Source organism: Meleagris gallopavo, chromosome 14 (assembly GCF_000146605.3).
Source record: "Meleagris gallopavo isolate NT-WF06-2002-E0010 breed Aviagen turkey brand Nicholas breeding stock chromosome 14, Turkey_5.1, whole genome shotgun sequence".
Classification (NCBI taxonomy): Eukaryota; Metazoa; Chordata; class Aves; order Galliformes; family Phasianidae; genus Meleagris; species Meleagris gallopavo.
In genome coordinates, this window is record NC_015024.2 from 12,790,235 (window position 1) to 12,810,218 (window position 19,984).

Here is a 19,984-nt window from a genome sequence, read left to right on the forward strand (position 1 = left end):
GAAGAAAAGGAATCAGCCTGAGCAGCTCTTAGAGCTTAGAGGTGCGAAGGCGCTCTGCCCTGCTTAGAACGCAAAGCCCAAACCATCGCCGACCGCCCAGCAGAAACAACCACACCCCGAGGCGCCTCCACACCCTCTGAGGGGTAACAGTCACTGCTCAAGAAGCCCCTTTGTCCGCCCCCGGTTCTGATTGGCTCCTGCTTCCTCCCATCTCTCCAATCACAGCTGAGGGGGGGGGCCTGAGCGCGGAGGCGCGACGCGGCCATAGCGAGCTGGCGGTTAAGCCCGCCCTTCCGGCCGTCGCCACTGGCAGCCAGCAGGGGGGAGGGCGGCGGCGTCGCGGAGGCCGCGGTGAGAGGTGGCTTTGCTTTTGCAAGCCGCAAAGGCTGAAGGTAAACTAGGTTTTTTTAGGAAGAGAGCACGGAGGTGATGGGGACCTCCTGAGGGGAAAGGGAAGCGCTGGAAATAGAGCGGAAGGGCGGGGAGTCTGCTGGGTGAGGTAGAGCACATCAGTTTCTGCCGAAGTCACGTGTGTCCTGCTGCAAAGTTAGGTGCGGATCTCGGACGTGCCCTCAGGTGTTCTGATTGCCTGACGTTTTATCTACCGCCTTTCATGTGATAGTTGAGGCTGATTTCTGGGACAGTAATGCGCTTCTGAGGTGGAAAGGATTAATTGACTGCAAAACGCCTCCATGCTTCTGAGTAGTGCTGGGGGCTGCGATGTGGGCAGTGGGCACCTGATCCCACCACAGCTACAAGAACCCAAAGCCATCAAGGTGTGAACGTAAACCCCTGCTCAGTTATCTTCTGTTACCTTACTGAAGAGCTAAGTCTTTCAAGGGCCCGAAATTTAAGCTGGTTCACTGACTTCACTTCTTAAATCATGCCTGTATTTCCCCGTGTATCTGCAGGCTAATGTAGGGAACCTTTAGCAGTGGGGTTGGAATCGATGGTCCTCCAAGGTCCCTTTTATTCTGTGATATTTCACAGGAGGCACTGTGAGGTGTAGTGTGAACTCCAATTGCAAGTGTAACTTTGTATTCATAGTACCACCACGAAGCCAGAAATCACTGCTGTGAACAGTGATACACAAACTATGTGAGCACATAACACAGTCATAGAATCCTAGAATCCTTAGAGTTGGAAGGAACCTCTGAGGGCCTTTGTGTGTGTGGCTGTAAGCAGGAGACGTTTGTGAAAACTTCATTAAATCTGAAGGTTGGAAGTCAAATTTTAGTTCCCAAGTAAAATGTTAGAATTCATTAAGGTTTTCCTAATGTGTATTGTGGGCACTTGTGGTGTGTGTGTTTGTATTCAAACCATAATGTAACAATGTCTTATGGCATTAAAATTTATAAGCAGGTTTTATTTACATGGCTGATAAATTATATAAATATAATGCATGCAACTGTTAAATTGGAATGCTTTGCTACTGAAAAGCAGCCATTTGTGCATGTCTTTGGAGGACTCTAATTTCACTTGGTTTTGCTTTAATACAGTGACAAAACCTGGACAAACAACAGAAGATGTCATCCTATTTGGCTCAGGAAGTTCATCTGGCTAAGAGACATGAGGAGATGTAAGTGACTTCCTCAGTGGCTGGGCCTGTCCCCACAGCAGTTTGTGCTGTGGTCCAGAGGGGTCTCGCATATTCATCCTTTGAACAGTTAATTAGACCTTTAGAGAGCATAGTGGTATTTTATGGAGGGGCCAGTGATCCAGGAGGTGGCACTCTTCCTTCATGAACTGCTGGAATTAGTGTCATTGCTGGTGAGATTATTTAGACTGATGAGGTTTTTGACTTGTGATGATGGTACTGGTTTAAGATCTCCATTGTTAACCTCCTGTCACCATTGAACTCCTTTGTGGGAAAGGTTTTGGATTGTCACTCTGCACCTCAGTTACTGAGCTGCATCTTTGTTACCCCATAAACTCAGCTTGTGAAGCAAATACAGTAATATTCAGGAAACTCTGCTTTTCTTGTAACAGCTAGTTATAACAACTTGTCGATGCGCAGGAGTAGCACTGATCAGGTCACCCCAGCCCACCCTATCTTTCCTCTTCTGGGAGATTCAGTGCTTCTAAGCACCTTAGCATATGAGGAGTGCTGGTTGCAATATTATAGCTTTGTACAAGCACAGCAGGTGGTGTCTGCCTGTACCTTTTCCCTCCCCCAGCACACCCACCCTACAGCCGGCTTAATTAGCCCCATGGTTTTGAGAAAACTGGGTAAGGTAAAAAGGTTATTTTCTAGCTCCTGAGCAAAATGTTCTACCCACTTAGCAAAATGTTTTCCTTTGTAGACTGTCTCAGAGATCAGCGCTGCTACAGCAGATGGAGACTTATCTAGGAGACAAAAAGACTAAAAAGACATGGCAAACTCAAGCAGCTGATGCAGCTCGTAGAAGGAATGCAGCACTTTTAAATGTAAGTTTCTGCAACTACCAGGAACTGAGTTGAAATGTCATGATTATGCAGCTAAGATAATTTTTTTTAAATGTTTGCTCCGTTGCTATCATTAGAGTCCTCCTATATTCTCTTTTCTCTTCTGGAACTTGACCAAAAGTATCAAATGGCAAGTCTTTATTATCGGATGGCACTACTACCTATTTTACATGCCCTTCTTATTTGAGCCTTGTGGTGGCAGCTGCTGTCTCTTTTTTTCTTTTTTATTTTCTGAAGTATTTGCAGAGATGCAACACGTGCTATTACATGTCTGCCTAAGACAGCCTCAGTGTAACTAGACTCCAAATACCTTAACACCTTGATTCAAGAGTTGGGAGTATGTTTGGGAATGGGTGCTGCCCAGATTAAGATGCTTTTAGTCCAGGGTAGGAACTGTTGTCCAGCTGTGATTGTGTGAAGTTATGGAAGAAGTCCTCAGTTATTTTTCTTTAAGGAGAGGTAGAATGACTTCAAGAATATTACTTGCAAGTATTGTAAAATCAGTGCTTGGTGTTTCTGGTTCTTCTTAGTGGTGATACTGTTAACGTTCATAGCTGTTCTACACATCTGTTGTCATGTTTAGGTCCAATTTATGTTTCCTAGGTTAGTTAAGTGGATGTTTGAGAACTGGAAATTAAGGTCTGAGTTTGATGTCAGGGACTAGAATGCTAGAATCTCTTCTCAACCTTTAGCTTAGGCATCTGAGTTTGAAGAGATGGCACTTGACCACTGACATGGGCATGCATTTGAAAAATGGTCATCTGCTTCTCACAGGCATTTTCTTCAACTCTTAGTTATTAAGATCCCATATAGTGTGTGTACTGAATCTTTTGAAATTATAAATTTTACTCTAGAAAATTAAAAGTTTTATTTGTACCATCAAATATTTTTCGTTTCTTCATGCAGAACCTGATCAAGGTTTAAAAACATTCACGTTTTAGGTGGGTATGATTCTGAAGCAAGCTCTCTGTAAATTTAAATGGAAGCTATATTTAGGGAGTGGCAGATAAGGCAGAACAGTTAATGTGTGATGCCTTCTTAAATACTGTGTGATGAAAGAGGACTTCAACTCAGACTCCAGTCAGCTGCTGCTTACTGGGCTGGTGCAATCAAATGCCTCTGCAGTGGGTAAGGACTATGTAGGTGCTCCAGTGTGAGGTTGATAGAAAGGGATGAGTGGTTTGTTTTCTTGCATCATAGTTCATTTTCCTCTGCTTTAGTAATTTCATCTGTTATGACTCCCATTTTATAATTACCATAGATCTATTTTTCATATTGATAATTGTCTTTTTTTTTTGTAAATGACTTTATTTTACCAGTGCATTCTCAGCTAATGTACACAAGCAAGCATAAGAAATGCAGGATATATTTTCTGCATGCTGAAAACTTGTTGTATTGGAAATGTTAACAATAACTTAGACATATACAGAGCGTAAATATTTTTGCAGCTACACAGATATTTGCCATCTTCTGTCACATCCTCAAAATTGTTCCTTTCAAGTGTCAAAAATGTTGGTGTTTGTACAAAAAAAAAAAGCAAAAACATATGTATCAAAACAAATTCTGTGGCAGGATAAAGTAGCATAAATCAGTTTAAATCGATTTGTTTTATACTGATTTTAACAGACGTGCACTCCTGCAGATGCTTTCTGATAACAGAATAGAAAAGAACAAAAAAAATCTCTGCAGAATAATATATGAGACGCTTGAAAACAAGACTGATTAATGTGCCAGCTTCAGAATATTGTTCCTGATACCAGGCACTGTACATTTCACAGTTACCATGTGGAGAGTTGTTGATTTGGCCTACTAAAAAATACATGGACATGATGAAGTGTTATTTTTTTATTTGCATTTCTGTTTTTTCTGCATGTAAGCAAAATCAGTTGTTTTCAATATGTGATCATAGGAAGAGGCATTTTTCTTTCTCAATACTAGTTGATATTTATGCACAGGAAAGCATTTCAAGATTAATTTATTTTCTAATCAGCAGGAAGCAGGGAACTAAACATTTTTTTTAATTGAAATTTTAGCATTATAAGCACTTGTTCAGCATTTTAACATAATTGTCAGAGTATTTTACTTAATGTCTTTAGAGGGATACTACAGATTAGAGAAATCTGTATCATCTGGTGCTTATATAATGTTTTCATAACAAAAGCAGAAATTAGACCAGTATTTACAATCTAATTTACGAGACTTGTTTGTCAGTAACATTTCTGGTTTATCAGTTCTGTTGTTATTTTGGTGCAGCATCTTATATCATGAAATAGAAAATAGGGAATATGCTCTTCAATTTTTAGTACTGACTATGTAAGTAATTTAGACTGAATTTGATTTCCTATACAGGCATGTAATTGCAGAATTACCGAGGTGGGATACTGCCAGCCTCTTATCAATATAAGTGACAGTTGAATTTGGTCCCCTAAAAGCGATGTGTGTGTCATGCATTCCGTTTTACCTCTGGGGAAGGGTCTTGAATTGTTTTTGTTCCAGTCCTTGTAGTTTCAGGGGAAAGTGCTGCAAGATGCTCTCTTTTTTTTTTTCTCTATATTGTGACATATTAAAATAGTTGCTATTTTTTTTTCCAAAGAAGCTTACACCAATGTATTTATTTTTTTATTGATGATGGAAATTTCTCTTCCCTACAAAGTTTACCAGTTGCATAGACATGAAAGAAATGCCATCTAATCTTAGTTATTTTTCTAAAGCATACTACACCTTCCAGCAAAAATTTTGTTCACTGTCTGTCATTAAATCAGTATTCTGACAATAGACTGCACAACACAAACTCGAGTGAGCAACAAAAAGACACATCCAATATCTAGGCTATGCCAAAGTGACCTTCTCCACTAAACATATATGCACAACTGCTCTCTCCTTTTTTTGCCTGGAATACATAAATTTCCTATGACCATAAACATTCTGATGCCCTTAACTGAATAGATAAAGAAATGATTTTTTGATGCTCTTCCTTCCTGTGAAAATTCCTGTAGGAAGGGGAGAAATGCTGTGGGAGAATATGAAACAAATTTTAGTGATTGATACTTCTCAATGTGGTGATGTCTTCTCCAGCCTTCATCAGAGCCATACTGAGATGAGCTTCATTCAGTGCGATTGATGGACCTGTTTTAAACACGTGCCACAGACAAAGTCCATACTTAGTTTAGTGAATTCTTTCATGTCTTCTGTTGTTTTTTGACATTGTGACTTCAGGTGGCTTCTGGTTTTGCTTACATTCCCTCTGTATATTAATTCTCTTTTCTCACCTGACAAGAGGCAGCCACTCGCTGCTTCCTGGGATTTGGATTAATCCAAGATCTAAGTTTCTTCTTTCTTAAATGTCCCTTAGCTTCTCCAGAGATGTAAACTCCCTTGTACGAAAGGGGAGTTTTACTTAGATTAGATTTCCAAGTATGTGCAAGAGATATATAGCCATATATATATATATGACTATATAGTCATGGTGTAAAAGGAATTAATGAAATAGAATAAGCTGAACACTGTAGAGTGAATGAACTGTGTGTGTTACTAAGTTGAACTTGAGCTAACAAGTTTCTGTTTTTATTAACCGTACCAGCTGAATTTGAGCCATATTTCTCAAACTAAACTTAAGTTGAGCACTGTTTATTTTTGATGTATTCAGATTGGCTATTATTCAACACAAGTAATCATGTTTGGTCTCTCTTGAGGATATGCTTCTCCAGCATCTCACTCTTCTTTTCAGCAGCAGTGGTGGTGAATATTTGGGAAGTCCCTTTGGGGAATTTCCTCTCTCATTTAGTTTTTCTGTTGTACTCTTCACACCCGCTCTCTGCTCCCAACTCTGCCATCTGCTACACTTTCTTTCCCCCTCCACTCTGTTCAGCTTTGGCTTCTTCACACCCCACTCCCACGTCCCTTTCTGTCTCTCTTCATCTGCCCACCACTCAATCTCTTCAATGTTTGGGTATGGAACTAAGCCCACAGGAGCGGGTCAGAACTTTAAGGGGGCAAGGGGGCTAATTTGGAGTGATGGGTTTTATTTGTTTGTCACTGCTGTTTCTGTTTTTAAAATTTATTTAGGCCTTTGTGAATCCAGCACGCATCCACTGGGCGAGCAGAAACCCAAATACTGATTTTTGTAAGAAAACTGTATGAGGTGCATTGTCATCCAAGTTTGTCTGGTGAACAGCTTGCTGCAGCTCTACATTTTTGTGCACATGTTATGCATGCATATTAGCAAGTCATCTTTGTCTTGAGAAGTAAAGATCTTGCACATAATTTGCCTAGTTACTTTACAGTTACAGTAGCTAGAATACATACTTCAGTTTTCATGCAGCACAGATCAAACCGTTCTATTCTTCTCCATTGCTGTAAGTTATAGAGAATGGAATTTAATTGTAATTTACTTTTGTGTTCAAAGAGAACAGCAGTGTTTTACAGCAACAGACCTATGTGGTAATAACATTTATTCTTTTATCAGAAAGTTACAGTAAACATTTAGAAACTGTAGATTCCTAGATTGTAGGACTGTAGGTTCTGTTAGATTCCAGAATGGCTGCAGAGAAAGTTTTCAACCTCCAGTGTTGGTATTTGAATACTGTTTAATTAAATTAACTCATTAAACTTAATCTAAATGTCTTTATGTGAGTATATTTTCCTTTTAATATTCCCACTGTGTTCTTTAAATGTGCTTTGCCTGTGTTTTAGGACATAGAAGCAGCAGAAAAAAAGCTGCAAGAAAGAATGTATTTACTTCCACATCCCGATACTGTTAAGCTAGAAGTAAGTCCTAGAACTCTGTCTTTTTGTTTGCTGTTTACCAAATATTTTGCTCCCCATGCCCCCCAAGCATGTTCTTAAAGTGAAAATAATTGATTTTAAAATCCAGTGACTGGTATAGCCAAAGGCCTGTGTGCTGTGCAGCAAGCTGAACCTAACTTCTAGGGCAAGGTCCCTAGATTGTAGAGCATTCTGGTGGAAAGATTTTGCAGCTTTCAGATCTTTACAGACTTGTATTTAAAAATGGAAATGGATGATATTGACAAAATTCAATTTTTATAATGACTACTGTGACTGTTATGTCAGAGCTACTTTGTTTTACACGGACATCCTGTTTTCAGTGTGCTGCAGGTTGTCATCCTTCCATTTCAGAGTCAACAGTTTATCAACTTGAACAGAGAAGATTTCACTTCTCGCAGTTATTTTATCAGGTTGTACAGGATCTCAGGAAAAGTAGTGCTAAACCTGGGATTTTTCTTCTCACTCACAGTCCCTGAAGCATTATTTAAAGATGGCAATTTTGAGGAAGTTGCTACTCTGAGAACTAAATATTGTTCTGATAAAACACACCAATTTCAGTTCCCTAATCTCAAGACCGTTTTCTCAGTATTACGCTGTGATGAATGAATAAGGAGGACAGGAGCATTCTTAGGAACAGAAATAGGGACACAGCTTATTCCTGGTAGAAACTAAACATCTAACCACGGGGACACCAAATCATATTCCTGCTTGTGTTTCTTGGACCAGTAATTTGTGGGTTCATCATTATGCAGTGAGTTATTTCCCACAAACATAGCATGTCCCACACTATTCTGTGTGTTGTGAAAGGAGAGAAAAGGTATGAACTGTAGTGTTTTCATCTGATGGCGAGGTGTATTGTATGTTGATTTCACACCTGCTGGGCAAGTGTTGTAATACTTAGGCTGCTCCTTAAATGAGAAACATCATTTCTTGTTTTAGTTACTGTTAAAAGATTTTGTCTATCTTTGTAGTTCATAAATGGCTGGCTCCCATCACAGTGACAAGATACATTCTCAGAATGCCCTTTTAGTGGGGTTTTAAGAGATTTTCAGGAAACATCAAATGTTCTTCCTGGATACCTGTACATCTTGAATGACACTGAGAAGGCTGCCAAAGTATTTGTTTGAGCCCATTCTGACTGTGCTCAGAAGTAGAGTTTTAGACTCTTAGAGGACTTCAAGGCACCTGAAGAGTTGTTTGGATCAGTTTTGGACTAGGCAGTTTGGCTTCTGTCTTTGTCCTATGTTGGTGCTTAAGCTGCTTATGGGATGTAGACTGAAGTCCACGTGTACTGGAGAGCACAGAGCTGATAGCTGCAGAGATCTTTGTGCTCTTTAGCATAGTGGTATAGTGGTAGAATTTTTGAGAGAACGATGTTACTATTTGAAGCAGAAGATCCTATTTCAGCCTTTTTTTATACTTCTAAAGAAGAGTGCTATAAATAGTAGAAAAAGAAAACTTTTTCATGGTACAAAATTCTGGTGCGTGCTCTGCTCCAAAACACTTCTGAGCATATTTCACTCAGCCATATATGTGTCTGTATTAATATACTTTGAAAGTTATGGCTGTAATGGATCCCCAGCTTGCTAAGTCAGAGTAGTTTTGTGTGACAGCACATATGCTTGTCAAAAAAGATTCTTTGAGTAAATCTGTTGAAGAAAATATTTTTGTAAATCTGCAAGAGCTGTAGTTATATCTGAGTTACATGTAAGGATCAGGATGATTAGCCAGGAATCTAATACTCTGTAAAAAGATGTAGAAGAGTACTACAAAGTGAACGTTATATATTTAAACAAGTAGAGGAAATAAAAAATGCATATGGTACCATACATGTTTTCTGCTACAAAATTGCTTTTTTACTGAATGAACATAGGTATCTAAAAATACCTCCACTTACCTTGGAGAATTGAATGTGTAAGTTTCATCTGGCTCTTGATCACATTATCTTGTGGAGAAAAAAGGATAGGCGTCACTAAGAATTTCTTCTTCAGAGTTCCAGAAGAAGCCAAGTTCTCCTGAGCGCTAACACCAAAAATGATGAACAGTATGTCCATTCTAGTAGTAGAATGGAAGTCAAGTTTCTTAGTCAGAGGCACTGAGTAACGCACAGAGTTGGATAATCCAGTGTTCTTTTCTGACCACGAGATAACTAGATGGCCTTTTCCTTCCGTGACGCAAATACTGGAGCCAATTACTGTGTCACTGATTTATCACAGCTGAAGTTTTACTCAAATAGTTTGAACTGCATTGCTGCGAACTTTTCTAAGGAAAGCAGTTTACATAGCGCTTTCTGTTTATAGCATTAAGCAGATTTTTTTTTATTATTTCAAATTTAAATGCAACTAATGCATGTATTTAAATACGAAAGCTGCTTTTGGAGAAGCTTAGAATCACAGAAAATATTTTATTGAAGGTATGCTGAGGGTCTGAATTAATCTGTAGCTTACCACAAGAGGGCAGATTCAGTCACTTCACAGTTCATGCTACAAGATGAAATCCTTCCAGCTTGGTGTTTTGCATCGTATGAGAGATTGATAACTTTGTGTGCAAGTACATTGTTCTTTTCTGAACTGCTTCACTCATAAGGCAAGATTTGAAAATCCATTGCATATATCTATTGTTTGTAGACATGCTGATGCAGATTTTGAAATAAAATTGATTTTTACTTTTTTTATGTCTTTCTCAGACTCTCTATTGGGCTTCAGTAAAAGACTCTCTTCCCAACTGGGAAGAGTTTCTTTTAGGAAGAGCAGAATATCCCATTGGTTTTAAGAAACTGAAAACTACAAAACAGAACAACATAAGCTACCCAGAAGAAGATTCATAAAAACAAATACTCTGATTTTGTTTTGTAACTCTGGTTTGAGCAGACAATATCATCCAGTTTGTAGAATGTAATATGCCATTAAATGGTAATGTAAATTGTTTGAAATGAAAATGAACTGTACTGGATAATTTGTTTCTGTTGTCTGGGTGTGTAAAACTTCAGTTTGAATGGTGGCATCTGCTTTTGAAGAGCTTAGACTAGAATTCCTCACAATGAGAGAAGCAGTGCTGCTTAAGGGGGCTTTTTGGATCAGAAGTCAAATCACCCACCAAGGTGATTACTGCTTCAGTGTAAGTAGAGTCTTAGGTTATTTGCAGTCCTCTGCTTTTCTGTATAAGTGTGATAACTAAAGATAGATTCATACATAATCTTTCTACACTGTATTCATCTGTGTTGCATGCATCTCTGTGGATGAAGCAGAAGGGAAGAATTTGCCATTAGTGGGAAAGGCTCTTTGCATCAGTCTTGGTTCAGCAGCAGTAATCTGTGTGAAAACATTCATGATAGTGGATGTGGGGAGAGCACCTCAAATTTGCACATCTTGCTTTCCCTGATTTTTATTTTGTTTTTGGCATTGCCACTTCTATTGCTTCTGCATCTCTCTCCTTTAACTGCTGCTGCTTTTCCCAGCCTCATCCTATCTAACATGTAAGGACAAGAAAATACAAAGAAATCCATAGGAACTTTTTGCTACTCCTAGGCTTAATGCTATTTTCTTTATGGTGGCATCCTATAAATGAGGTCTTCAACTTGAGCATGAGGAGTTTGATGGGAGCAAGCAGGAAGGTTGCCTGCAGCAGCTGTCATACAACCAAGCACATAGAAGCTGCAGAGATTCTTTCTCAGCCACTGAACTGTTCCTCCACATCTTCTTTCAGAGTTCATTGGAAAAGACTTCTAGATTTGTGACTTGGCCTGAAGAAATTTCACCCTTCCTATGGGAAGGATGCTTTTAAAGAAAGAAAGGAAGGGAGAACCTGGGCTGGAGTCAATATGTTGCTAAAATTTAATTTTACATGCTACAACGTTCTTCTGATCCGGACAACAGCAACGCCCCCTGATCTGGAACAGGAATAAAAGAAGTTAACTTCTGCCAGAGCCTGGGGGTTTGGAAAAATTGTAATTACTAATTTTTGCTGATCTGTTAATGAACTGATCAATGCATCTCCATGTTACTTAGAGATACAAATTATTTTTGTGCTAGGCTAGGGAAGTACTTTTATTGAAACTCAGTTTGTAGCAGCGTTGTTGATAAACATCTGAATTGGCTCAGACCTGTGGACTGAAAAAGACGCATTCTTTCCAGTAAACATAGCTCAGATATTCACAGGTTGATTAGCTGTTGGTGAGAAGTTCGTGGTTCAGTCTGAACTAGAGAATGGACTTCTAGCTGGGAACTCTAGGAAGCCTGGCTGAACTTGCAGGACCAACATCCGTGAGTGCTCCTTCCTGAAATTAGGCACTCAGTTTTGTCTGGATTTAAATTAGGCAAAGTATCATTTACACACAGGAAAAAAAAAAAAAAAGATTAAAACTTCGGTTTTAAAAATGTTGTATATTTTCAGTGGGCATGCTAGGAGTTCATTTAAAACTTTTTCTTTTAAAGTGTCCATTAAACTGATAAGTTTTTACAGAAACTGCCATCTTAGAAATATCCTGTTGAGTGGGTGTTGGTGTTTGTAACAATAACGTTGTTTTCATAATATGTGATGGCAGATTAGCACGCTTCTCTGCAGTGTTGTTAACAGTTGTAATTAAGGAATAAACAGTAAAGGGTGTCAGTCCGATGACAATTTCATCTATAGTGTCACAATACAAAATGTCACAAAATATTAGAACTGTTATATAACTACAAAAATATCAAATTAGGCTTTCATCTTACTAGCAGAGAGCTTAAAAAAACCTGGCAGAGAGACCATTGCAATTTTATACCTACTCAGTGTTCTGTCACAAAGACAACTTGGTAATATTTTCTTCTGTGAGATCGCAACGTGGTTCTCAGTCTGATTTAGTGGGAATGTGTGTGGATCTTCAAATCATTGAGCTCCAATTTAAAAAAGCAAATAATTGGAATCAGTTGAACATACAAGAGGGGAAAAGCTATCACATGCAATGCCCTTCTCCTAGAAAAGGGGTGGGCGAGCTGTTGCTAACAAAGGCTAGGACTCATCCTGGTCTTTGCAGGGAAAGGGAAATCACTTAAACTAAAATCTGGGCCCCTAAGTACTTTATACGTGTGAATAAGCTGGGTCTTTATCTCTTTGGACTCCGCCTGAACACTGGGACACAATGCAGATGCTCACCATTTCCTTGCTGCTTTTGATTTCTCGTGGAAGGAAGGCTGTGTGTACTGTGAGGGCAGAGCAGCTGGAGAGAAGAGGGTTCTGTGCCGTTGTTTAACTGCTGTAAAAATAAAGACAAAAACAACTCCCTTGGTAACAAATATAGTTTGAACTGTCAGGTATTATTAGATACTTCATTAGATACTTGGATGCTGTCTTTCTGATTTTTTTTTTTCCCTCTTTTATCAGGCTAAGAGGTGAAGATTAAAATTCGTTTTCTTTTCAGAAAAGGAAATTACATTTTTTTTCTGTGCTGTAGCTTCAGGAGCAACAGGACAGCTAGCAGATAGAATGTTATATAGGAACAGGTCCAGAAAAATTGATTAAAATAAAAATAGAGAGGAAAGTTTTGAAGTAGGAATGTGTATAGGCATCTTCTCTGGCTGACGGGCCTTTTTGTTGGCCTGTGGTCTGGAAGGCAGAAATGCAGTTGTGTATGAGTGAAACAGCAAAGCAGTAGGTGCAAGGAGGCACGTAGCAGAGCTGCTAGGGTAGAAGCCAAGTGTGTCCTGATGTGTCACAGAGCTTGGGGCAAGCAGTGGCAGAGCACGTGATTTTATGGTATCTCTTGTTATACCTGGCACCTTTTTTATGCGGCTGAGCTGGCTTGCCACCTGCCTTTGGGTAGATCTGCATTTGAGAAAGCACTTCTGCAATAGCTGAAGTGTATTTCGATAAAAACAAAACAAACAAACTATAAATTGATCTGTACTGCCATGATTTAATACTGGCATTAAATGAGATCTTGAATGAGTACTCTTCTGTCTCAAGGCCAGTGCTTCAAGAAGATGAATTCATTGTAGTCATCCCACTGTCTCATCCCAGGCTTTTTATCCGTTCTGGGGTAAATGGCTTTTTTTACTCTGAAAGTAACCTGTTACTCTGCATTCTTGATGTGCTGCTTGCCCCTTTGTGCTAAAGCATATGTATGCATAAGCTGCAATGGTCCTGCTTCTTGCTGCTTCTGCTTTCCCAGTGGGTCAGAAAACACAAGGGAGAGAGAAGCAGGAGAGAAAACGAATGGTTTTGCCTGTTTGTAAGTTAATTATCAAGAATCTTATAAGAAGAAATAATTAATTGGCCTTTTTGGGTTTGTGCATGGATGAGTAAGCACAGGACTAGCCTAGGAGCACAGCCTGCTCACCCATTTTCTCACCTCTACCTTCACATTCCCAAGGATTTTATTATCTCAGCCATTCTGGCAGTGGGGGCAGTAGCAGAGGGCATGAAAGTTTTTCCTGGGATAGGAAGTTTCTTACTCCACAGAGTCCTTCTCAAGCTTATTGGTTTCATTTGAGGGTATATATGAGATAACAGAAGGGCTTGGATACATGGTACTTGTCGCTGTGGTTCCTCTCAGTTATATTTCTTCAGGGTCACATTTTCATAGAAGTTGGGAGCCAGGCTCTAGGCAGAGCTGATAGTTCCTCCTCTCTATTTCATTCACATTGTGCAGCCAGGGTTAGAGGTGCTCACTTTGAGCTCGCTGATAGTGAAAGATAAGGGAAAAAAAAAATGGAATGCAGTTTTAGAGGGTTATGTCTGAAAGAAAACATTACTTACTCCATAATGCTAAGTTTCATAATATTTTAATAGTTGTGTTCAGATACAACTTGACCTTAAATATCACCCCAAATGCAAGCTGTTTTAACATATTTGTAATGCTCAGATCGTCATTACTGTAATATTCTGTTTGCTTGAGGATTATAATCCACTGATACAATATGATACAGTTTAAATAAAGCTTTCATCTTGTATTCACAGCCTGGTGGATTTTGGTGTTGTACTGCATGGACAAACCGTGTGTAAGTCGGTGCTTGCTGTAGCTGATGTGCACTGAGTCTGCAGGTGATGGATGCTTTGCTTAGGTGTGCTGCTTATTATCCTTCATTTTCCTTTGAGACCCATCAGAAATGTTTATCTGCTGAATGAAGATTAGAATCTCAGAAGTTTATTGATGAAAAATCAAAATGTAATAAATCCAGGGTAGGTTATTTACGCTCTCTCTATTGTTTCCTAGTAAGCGTGTGCTTAATTATTTCAAATGTGTGATTATTTGCAAGATGTGGATAAATTTGAAGCTCTTACAAAGAAAATGAGTGGAAAAAATAAGTTTTGTGGGTTCCCCTGCAGTAAATAGCGTGATTTAATTTGAGAATTTGCTACTGCTCTTAAACATAGCTGAAATGGCTCTTAAAAATGCCTGAACTGTGTCCACTGTGCGTGTGCATATATATCCCTGCAGTTGCATCTTTTTCATTTGAGTTACTTTGCATACGTTTGTCATTGCTGCATACAAATAGGAAGTATGATCGCTTCTTCCCATAAGTTTTATCACTAGTGATGATGATCTTAAAAATAAATGTGTGGTGTTCTTTCTCCTCTCAGTCGTATCACCTACCAGCAAGCCCTAATAGGCTGCAGAATAGTGTGAGACGGTATTTACATCACACTTTTGAAACAGATTCAAGCAGAGCCAGCTGCCGTAAGATTATTTTACAAATATATTGCAAATTAATAAAAGGAAAAATTCGGTGTCCTTTAAGTAAATTGCAGTCTCCTTGCCTAATGCCTAGCTTGAAGCGGCAGTAATTAGTACCTGCCTCACAGCGGGGCTGGAAACGTCGTTTCTGTTTCCAGCCTTGTGTTTCTTTACCCGTTTAGTTTGTGTGCGTCCCCAGCAGTTTCATGGCTGGTGCTCTGACTTGCTTAACAGAAGCTCCGGAGGTCGGCGCCGTGGCAGCCCTGCACCTGCAGCTCCGTCCCGGTGTGCGCGGGGTGCCCACGTCGCTGGGCACGGAGCTGCTCGGGGTGCGGGAAGCCCAAGCTTAGAAATGGGAGAAAAGAGGGGAGAGAAATAGCATTCCTCCGCCGTTCTCCAGTTTGGAATGGGTAGAAAGCCCAACGTGGAGCACAGACGGGCGCGGTGCGTTGTACCGGGGCACTCGGGCTGCGCACCGGCGGAGCAGCGCGCCGCAAAGTGTGCCCGAAGCGTGGGCTGCGGCGCCGGCATCCCCGAGGCGGCTCGGGGCGGCCGCTGTGATCCCCGGTAACATCCGTAGTGAGAGCCGTGACGGTGGGAGCCACGTCCGCGAACCTGCAGGGGAGAGCTTTGCATGGGAACAGACGATGTCAGCACCCCGTCTGCTGAGAGCGGTGTTTGGGGTGAGCTGAAACAACTTCAGCTGCTTTACCCCATTGCTCGGGCGTTTCTTTTTATTTAGTTTATGGGCACGATTGGCTTTTCCCTCTATAATCAGCTTTCTTTTGCTGGATTCATTCAGTTATGCGCTAATCCAATGTTGGTAACATCTCAATTCATTAACGTAATGAATCAGAAGGAAGAGGCTGGTTATAAATCAGAAAGCTTCTATTTATGTGCAATAGCTTGGCAACTGACAGCACTGAGGAAGACAGTAGAAGGAGTAACAGACAGATAACAGGACGTGGGGAACGCGGTTGCAGCAGGGTTCAAGTGCTCTTTGTGTGATCCAAAACTCCTGCTTGCTTTACACGACAAACGTACCCATTTGGGGGCACATTCAGCTGCTGTGGGCTCGGTCCTTCCGAGCGGCTGTTAGCGCTTCTCTCCGTGGGGTTTAGGGGCCGGGCTGTGCCTCCCATGTGGGTACCGGGGCCGCTCGGTGGGGACGGGGCTCGGGGAGGGACCGGCAGAGGCGGGGCTGCGGTGCTGCCCCACTGGTTACCGTGTGTACCCTGTGCGGGCACGGCGAGGTGCTGAGTCCCTGCCTGCAGATCACTTCGAATGTTTCTCGCTGCCGCAGCGTTGGGCAAACGCAGAAGACGGCAGAATTGCCGTAGTTGTAGGAAAAGTTTGCGCTGTTTGGGATTTATAAGCTTGATTCTGAACTTCGGGCCCGTTTTTCTTTGCTCCACATCTGACAGCGTTTTTGTCCCCATCTTTACTGGGGACAATTAGGCTTCCCCAGAACAAAAAATGCTGTAAAGCAGTTCAAAGCAAATCTTACAGAGCGCTCTCTCAGTACCTACACGTGATTCCCCAGCCACAGGTGCAGAAGAGAGTAGAGGGAATCGCAGCTGTTTGATTTCTTTCTTTTTTTTTTATTCCTACTTGAGGACACGTGTTGGGCTCACCTTTCCGTGATTAAATCAGTTAAGCGATAAGCATGGGAATGGGAGTAATAGCCGGGCAGGGTTGGTCACCTGGAGAGTCAGAGCAAATGGCAGCAGCAGCTAAGGGGGTAAGTGAGGGGCTTTTCTCTTTATGAAATGAGTCTGTGGTGGTACTTTGCCTGTGGGATGGCTTCACCCCAAATAACCAAAGCGAGTAGGTGGATGACACGAGGTAAGATCAGCCGCCGCAGTGTGAGATCTGCTACGCGGGTCGGGAGCCCTCGGGAGAGGGTGTGGGGTGAGCGTGTCACTCCCAGCTTGTCCCCGCCGCCGTGGTATTCATGGCACTGTGCCTGCGGAGTTCCAGGGCCCACCTGTCCCTGCCCCCGGAGTTAAAGAGGGATAGCTGAAGTCCTCGAGGTGCAAATGCGAAGAGAGAGAGATGTTAAGGAGCGGGTTCTGACCACGCCGTCGGGGAAAGCGGTGCCCTGGGAGGCGGTGGGGACCCTCGTGGTTGACACGCGGGAGTCGCTCTCTCGAGGCTCCGCCGTCTTACTTAAAAATAGTAGAAATGCTGCTCCGTGCGGCTTAAAGCAGGAGGGCAGAGCTCGGCGGGCACCTGGGCGCCCGCAGGGATCGGCAGGCTGGGCAAGGCATGTGTCAATTCAGCCGTCGTGTTGACTTAAGCGAAAGCGCTAAGCCATTCCTAAACCTAAGTCAATACAGACTTAAGCCAAAATTGTTATTAACGAGCTCTAATCTGATTTAAGAGCCTCCGAACGAACCGTGTCTACACGGGAGGAGAATAGGCGCGGGGCCCCCGGGTGCTTCGGAGATACCGGCACCCTCGGGAAGGGCCGGGACAGCATCCCGCAGCGCTTCGGCCGTGGCGTGTCCGCCCGGGCTGTGCCGAAGCCCGGCTGTGCCGAGGTCGGGCAGCCCCTCTCGCTGGGACACGGACATGCCAGAGCGTTTTTTTTTCCCGTCCCGATGGGGCAGTTGAGCCCTCCACTCCACCCCCCAGTGGGGGCCTTTCTTTTCTTCCCCACCAGCTTTGAGCAGCCCTGTTTCAGATTGGCCTTTTTATGTTTGATATAAAGAATAGTTGTTGGCCAATTCCATCTTTTCATCGCTGCTCTCCAGGCCCGGGTCCAAGCGGCTTGTCAGATGCTCATTAACTCCCCCTTTGGCTCTTTCCAGTGTGTCTCCTAAGCTCATTGTGCCAAGAACTAGCGCTTCTTTCTCTTTACACGGCTCCCTTTCTCTGCTCCATCAGGGAGACAAATTACTTTCCAAAAGGGATCGCCAGGGATGGTTTAATGAGAATTTCTCTAGGGCTGGCCGTGGAAATCAATGTAGTTAACATTCGGTGCACTTAATTGGACTTTTCTCTTCTGCCTCCTTCAAAAAAACTCTGAAGCTATCCTGTTAATCTCTCATTTGTAATCAATTGTGTTGACTAAACAAAAGTCTAGGTCGTCCTTTCTTCCTGTCCCAGACAATCCTTTGTTGCCTCTAAATGCCTCATTCTTGAGTGCTCCTGGTCTTGTAGATGGGTTCGATTGTTGACAGTTCATTATTGCGCTTTTGTCCATTTAATCTCCCTCGCTGTGTTTTGCATGTGCATGCCTTAATGAGCTCCGTTGGCAATTAACATGTTTCTAGCAGCAAACTGGTTGCTCAGACGTTTGGAGAGCGGAGTGCAGGGAAAAGGGCAACGCTGCTGCCTTTGGCTCGGGCGCTTCTCGGTGCCCGACGCGACTCACCCGGCTCGGGAGTCCGCTTTGGGCCGGGCCGGGCCGAGAGGGAGACCCGACAGCTCCTCGTACCGCTCCCCGCCCGGAGGCACTTCTAACCCTCCCCCCGAGGCACCGGCACCGCTCAATCTGTTGTGTGCGCGGCTGCGGCGTCGGGAGAAGGGGTTGTGTGCGGGTTTTGTGTTACCATTGAGGCTTGCTGGCAAGAGCGCTGAAGTGTGAGCAGTCGTGGACAGCAGAAACATCTTGTGAGGGAGAAGATAATTGGAGTCTCTGGCGTGTGTGCGTCTGACAGAGCCGCCCCTCCCCCGCCACCCGCCGCCTGTGTGTGCCGGGATGGGGGTGAGAGCCCGGCCGGGGGCGGGCAGCGCTCCCGGGGCTCCGATCCTCGCCATCCGTTTCTCGGTGCGGCCGGAGCGAGGACGGTCTGGGACCGCTGCCCGCTGCCCCCAGAGGGACGAAGTGACAAAACCCGTCCAGGGGCGGCCGACGCGGCCCTTCGAGGTGTCCCGAGGACGTTCCGAGCCGCGACGAGGCTGCCGCTGCCCCTCCGCCAGCTCTGCGGGCAGCGCTGCGTGTTAGCAGAACGAGAAAAGAGCGCTTCTGCAGCCCCTTGGCTGGGAGCGGCTCTTGCCCTGCCCTCACCCACCGGGCTGCGGGAAGGGCTCGGGGCTGAGCCCGGTTCTGGCTGTCGACTCCCCCCGACCCCGAGGTGCGCTTCCCCGGCAGCGGCGGCTGGACCGACTTGGGGCTGCGGGATTCCCGGCCTCGTCCCGCCGTGGTTTTTCATCCCGCCGCCTTTCCGGGGCCCCCCTCGCCGATCCCGTCCCGTCTGGCTGCCGGGGCCGGGCTCACTCTACAGCCGCGATCCGCTTGCGAGAGGTTGAGCTACAGCCCCTTCGCCTGGGGACGGATTCCCTCTCTCCTAAGGTTTCCAACAGCGGTGACTTGTAGCGACGGGGATTCCAATTGTTATTATTAATTTCTTTTTAACCCGAAACTCTCCCAAAAAGTCTTTTAAAACAAATTCTCCCCCGATCTTTTCCCCGCTATCAGCGTCAGTACGCATCGCTCTCCGCGCCTCGACCGCTCCAAACCATCAAAGCGATCGTTTTGGCATCGAAAAAAACCCAAAACTCGAGTGAGGAGGAGCTCAGTCCGGGGGCTCGGAGCACCGCTCCCGGCACCGCATCCCGCAAAGGCGCAGCACGGGGTCGCCTCCCGGCCCCGCTCTCGGCGCAGAGCTGTGCTCGCCTTCGCCTCCCTCCGTTTAATCGCTCCATTAAGCGGGGAAAGGTGAACTCCCCATCGCGGCGTCCCCAGGCATTCGGGTGTCGCGCTCGTTCCCCGCTTCATTGGCGAGCCCGGCCCGAGCAGCACGCAGAGATCAGCCTCGTTTCTCCGCTAGAATAATATTGTTCCTAACGACGTGGCCGGAATAGACACTCGCATATTAAAAGTAGGGAAAGGGGGGAGCTGAGAAGGGAATATTTAGTGTAATCCAAGTGCTTGATTATCCGTATTCTGATCAAAAAGAGTTTCTGAGGCCTGCTGGGAGTGATTAGATTAATGTAATGCGGTTTGAAGGGTCTGTGTTTTCTCTCTTAATTTGGGTCATTACTCGGAAAGCGAGCGTGAGATCACTTCATCTGCATGCGGGGAGCGGCACCGAGGAGCGGCCGAACAGCGCCGGAACGAGAGCGGCCCCGGGAAGCTGCGGGCGCCCACGAGCC

General features: G+C 43.7%; 2 protein-coding genes across 2 annotated transcripts in view; one reads left to right on the forward strand and one right to left on the reverse strand.

Moving 5' to 3' along the window:
- The first annotated feature begins 263 nt into the window (after window positions 1-263).
- Window positions 264-14,160, forward strand: C14H3orf14 (chromosome 14 C3orf14 homolog). Its single transcript, XM_010718632.3, has 5 exons — window positions 264-392; window positions 1,500-1,579; window positions 2,304-2,427; window positions 7,138-7,212; window positions 9,917-14,160. Exons 2-5 carry the CDS (start codon window positions 1,527-1,529, stop codon window positions 10,055-10,057), a joined length of 393 nt encoding a protein of 130 aa, XP_010716934.1. The 5' UTR covers window positions 264-392; window positions 1,500-1,526; the 3' UTR covers window positions 10,058-14,160.
- Window positions 14,161-19,868: 5,708 nt separating this feature from the next.
- Window positions 19,869-19,984, reverse strand: part of FEZF2 (FEZ family zinc finger 2) — a 2,525-nt gene continuing 2,409 nt past the window's right edge. The window contains 1 exon segment of the mRNA XM_031555514.1: window positions 19,869-19,965. Coding sequence (XP_031411374.1) covers window positions 19,869-19,965 — 97 coding nt within the window.

Excerpts from the sequence above, each read along its gene's own strand:
- C14H3orf14 (XM_010718632.3), top strand. The coding sequence starts at position 1,527 with ATGTCATCCTATTTGGCTCAGGAAGTTCATCTGGCTAAGAGACATGAG. Across the intron at positions 2,428-7,137 it reads GGAATGCAGCACTTTTAAAT|GACATAGAAGCAGCAGAAAA; the intron begins GTAAGTTTCTGC and ends CCTGTGTTTTAG. Across the intron at positions 7,213-9,916 it reads CCGATACTGTTAAGCTAGAA|ACTCTCTATTGGGCTTCAGT; the intron begins GTAAGTCCTAGA and ends TGTCTTTCTCAG.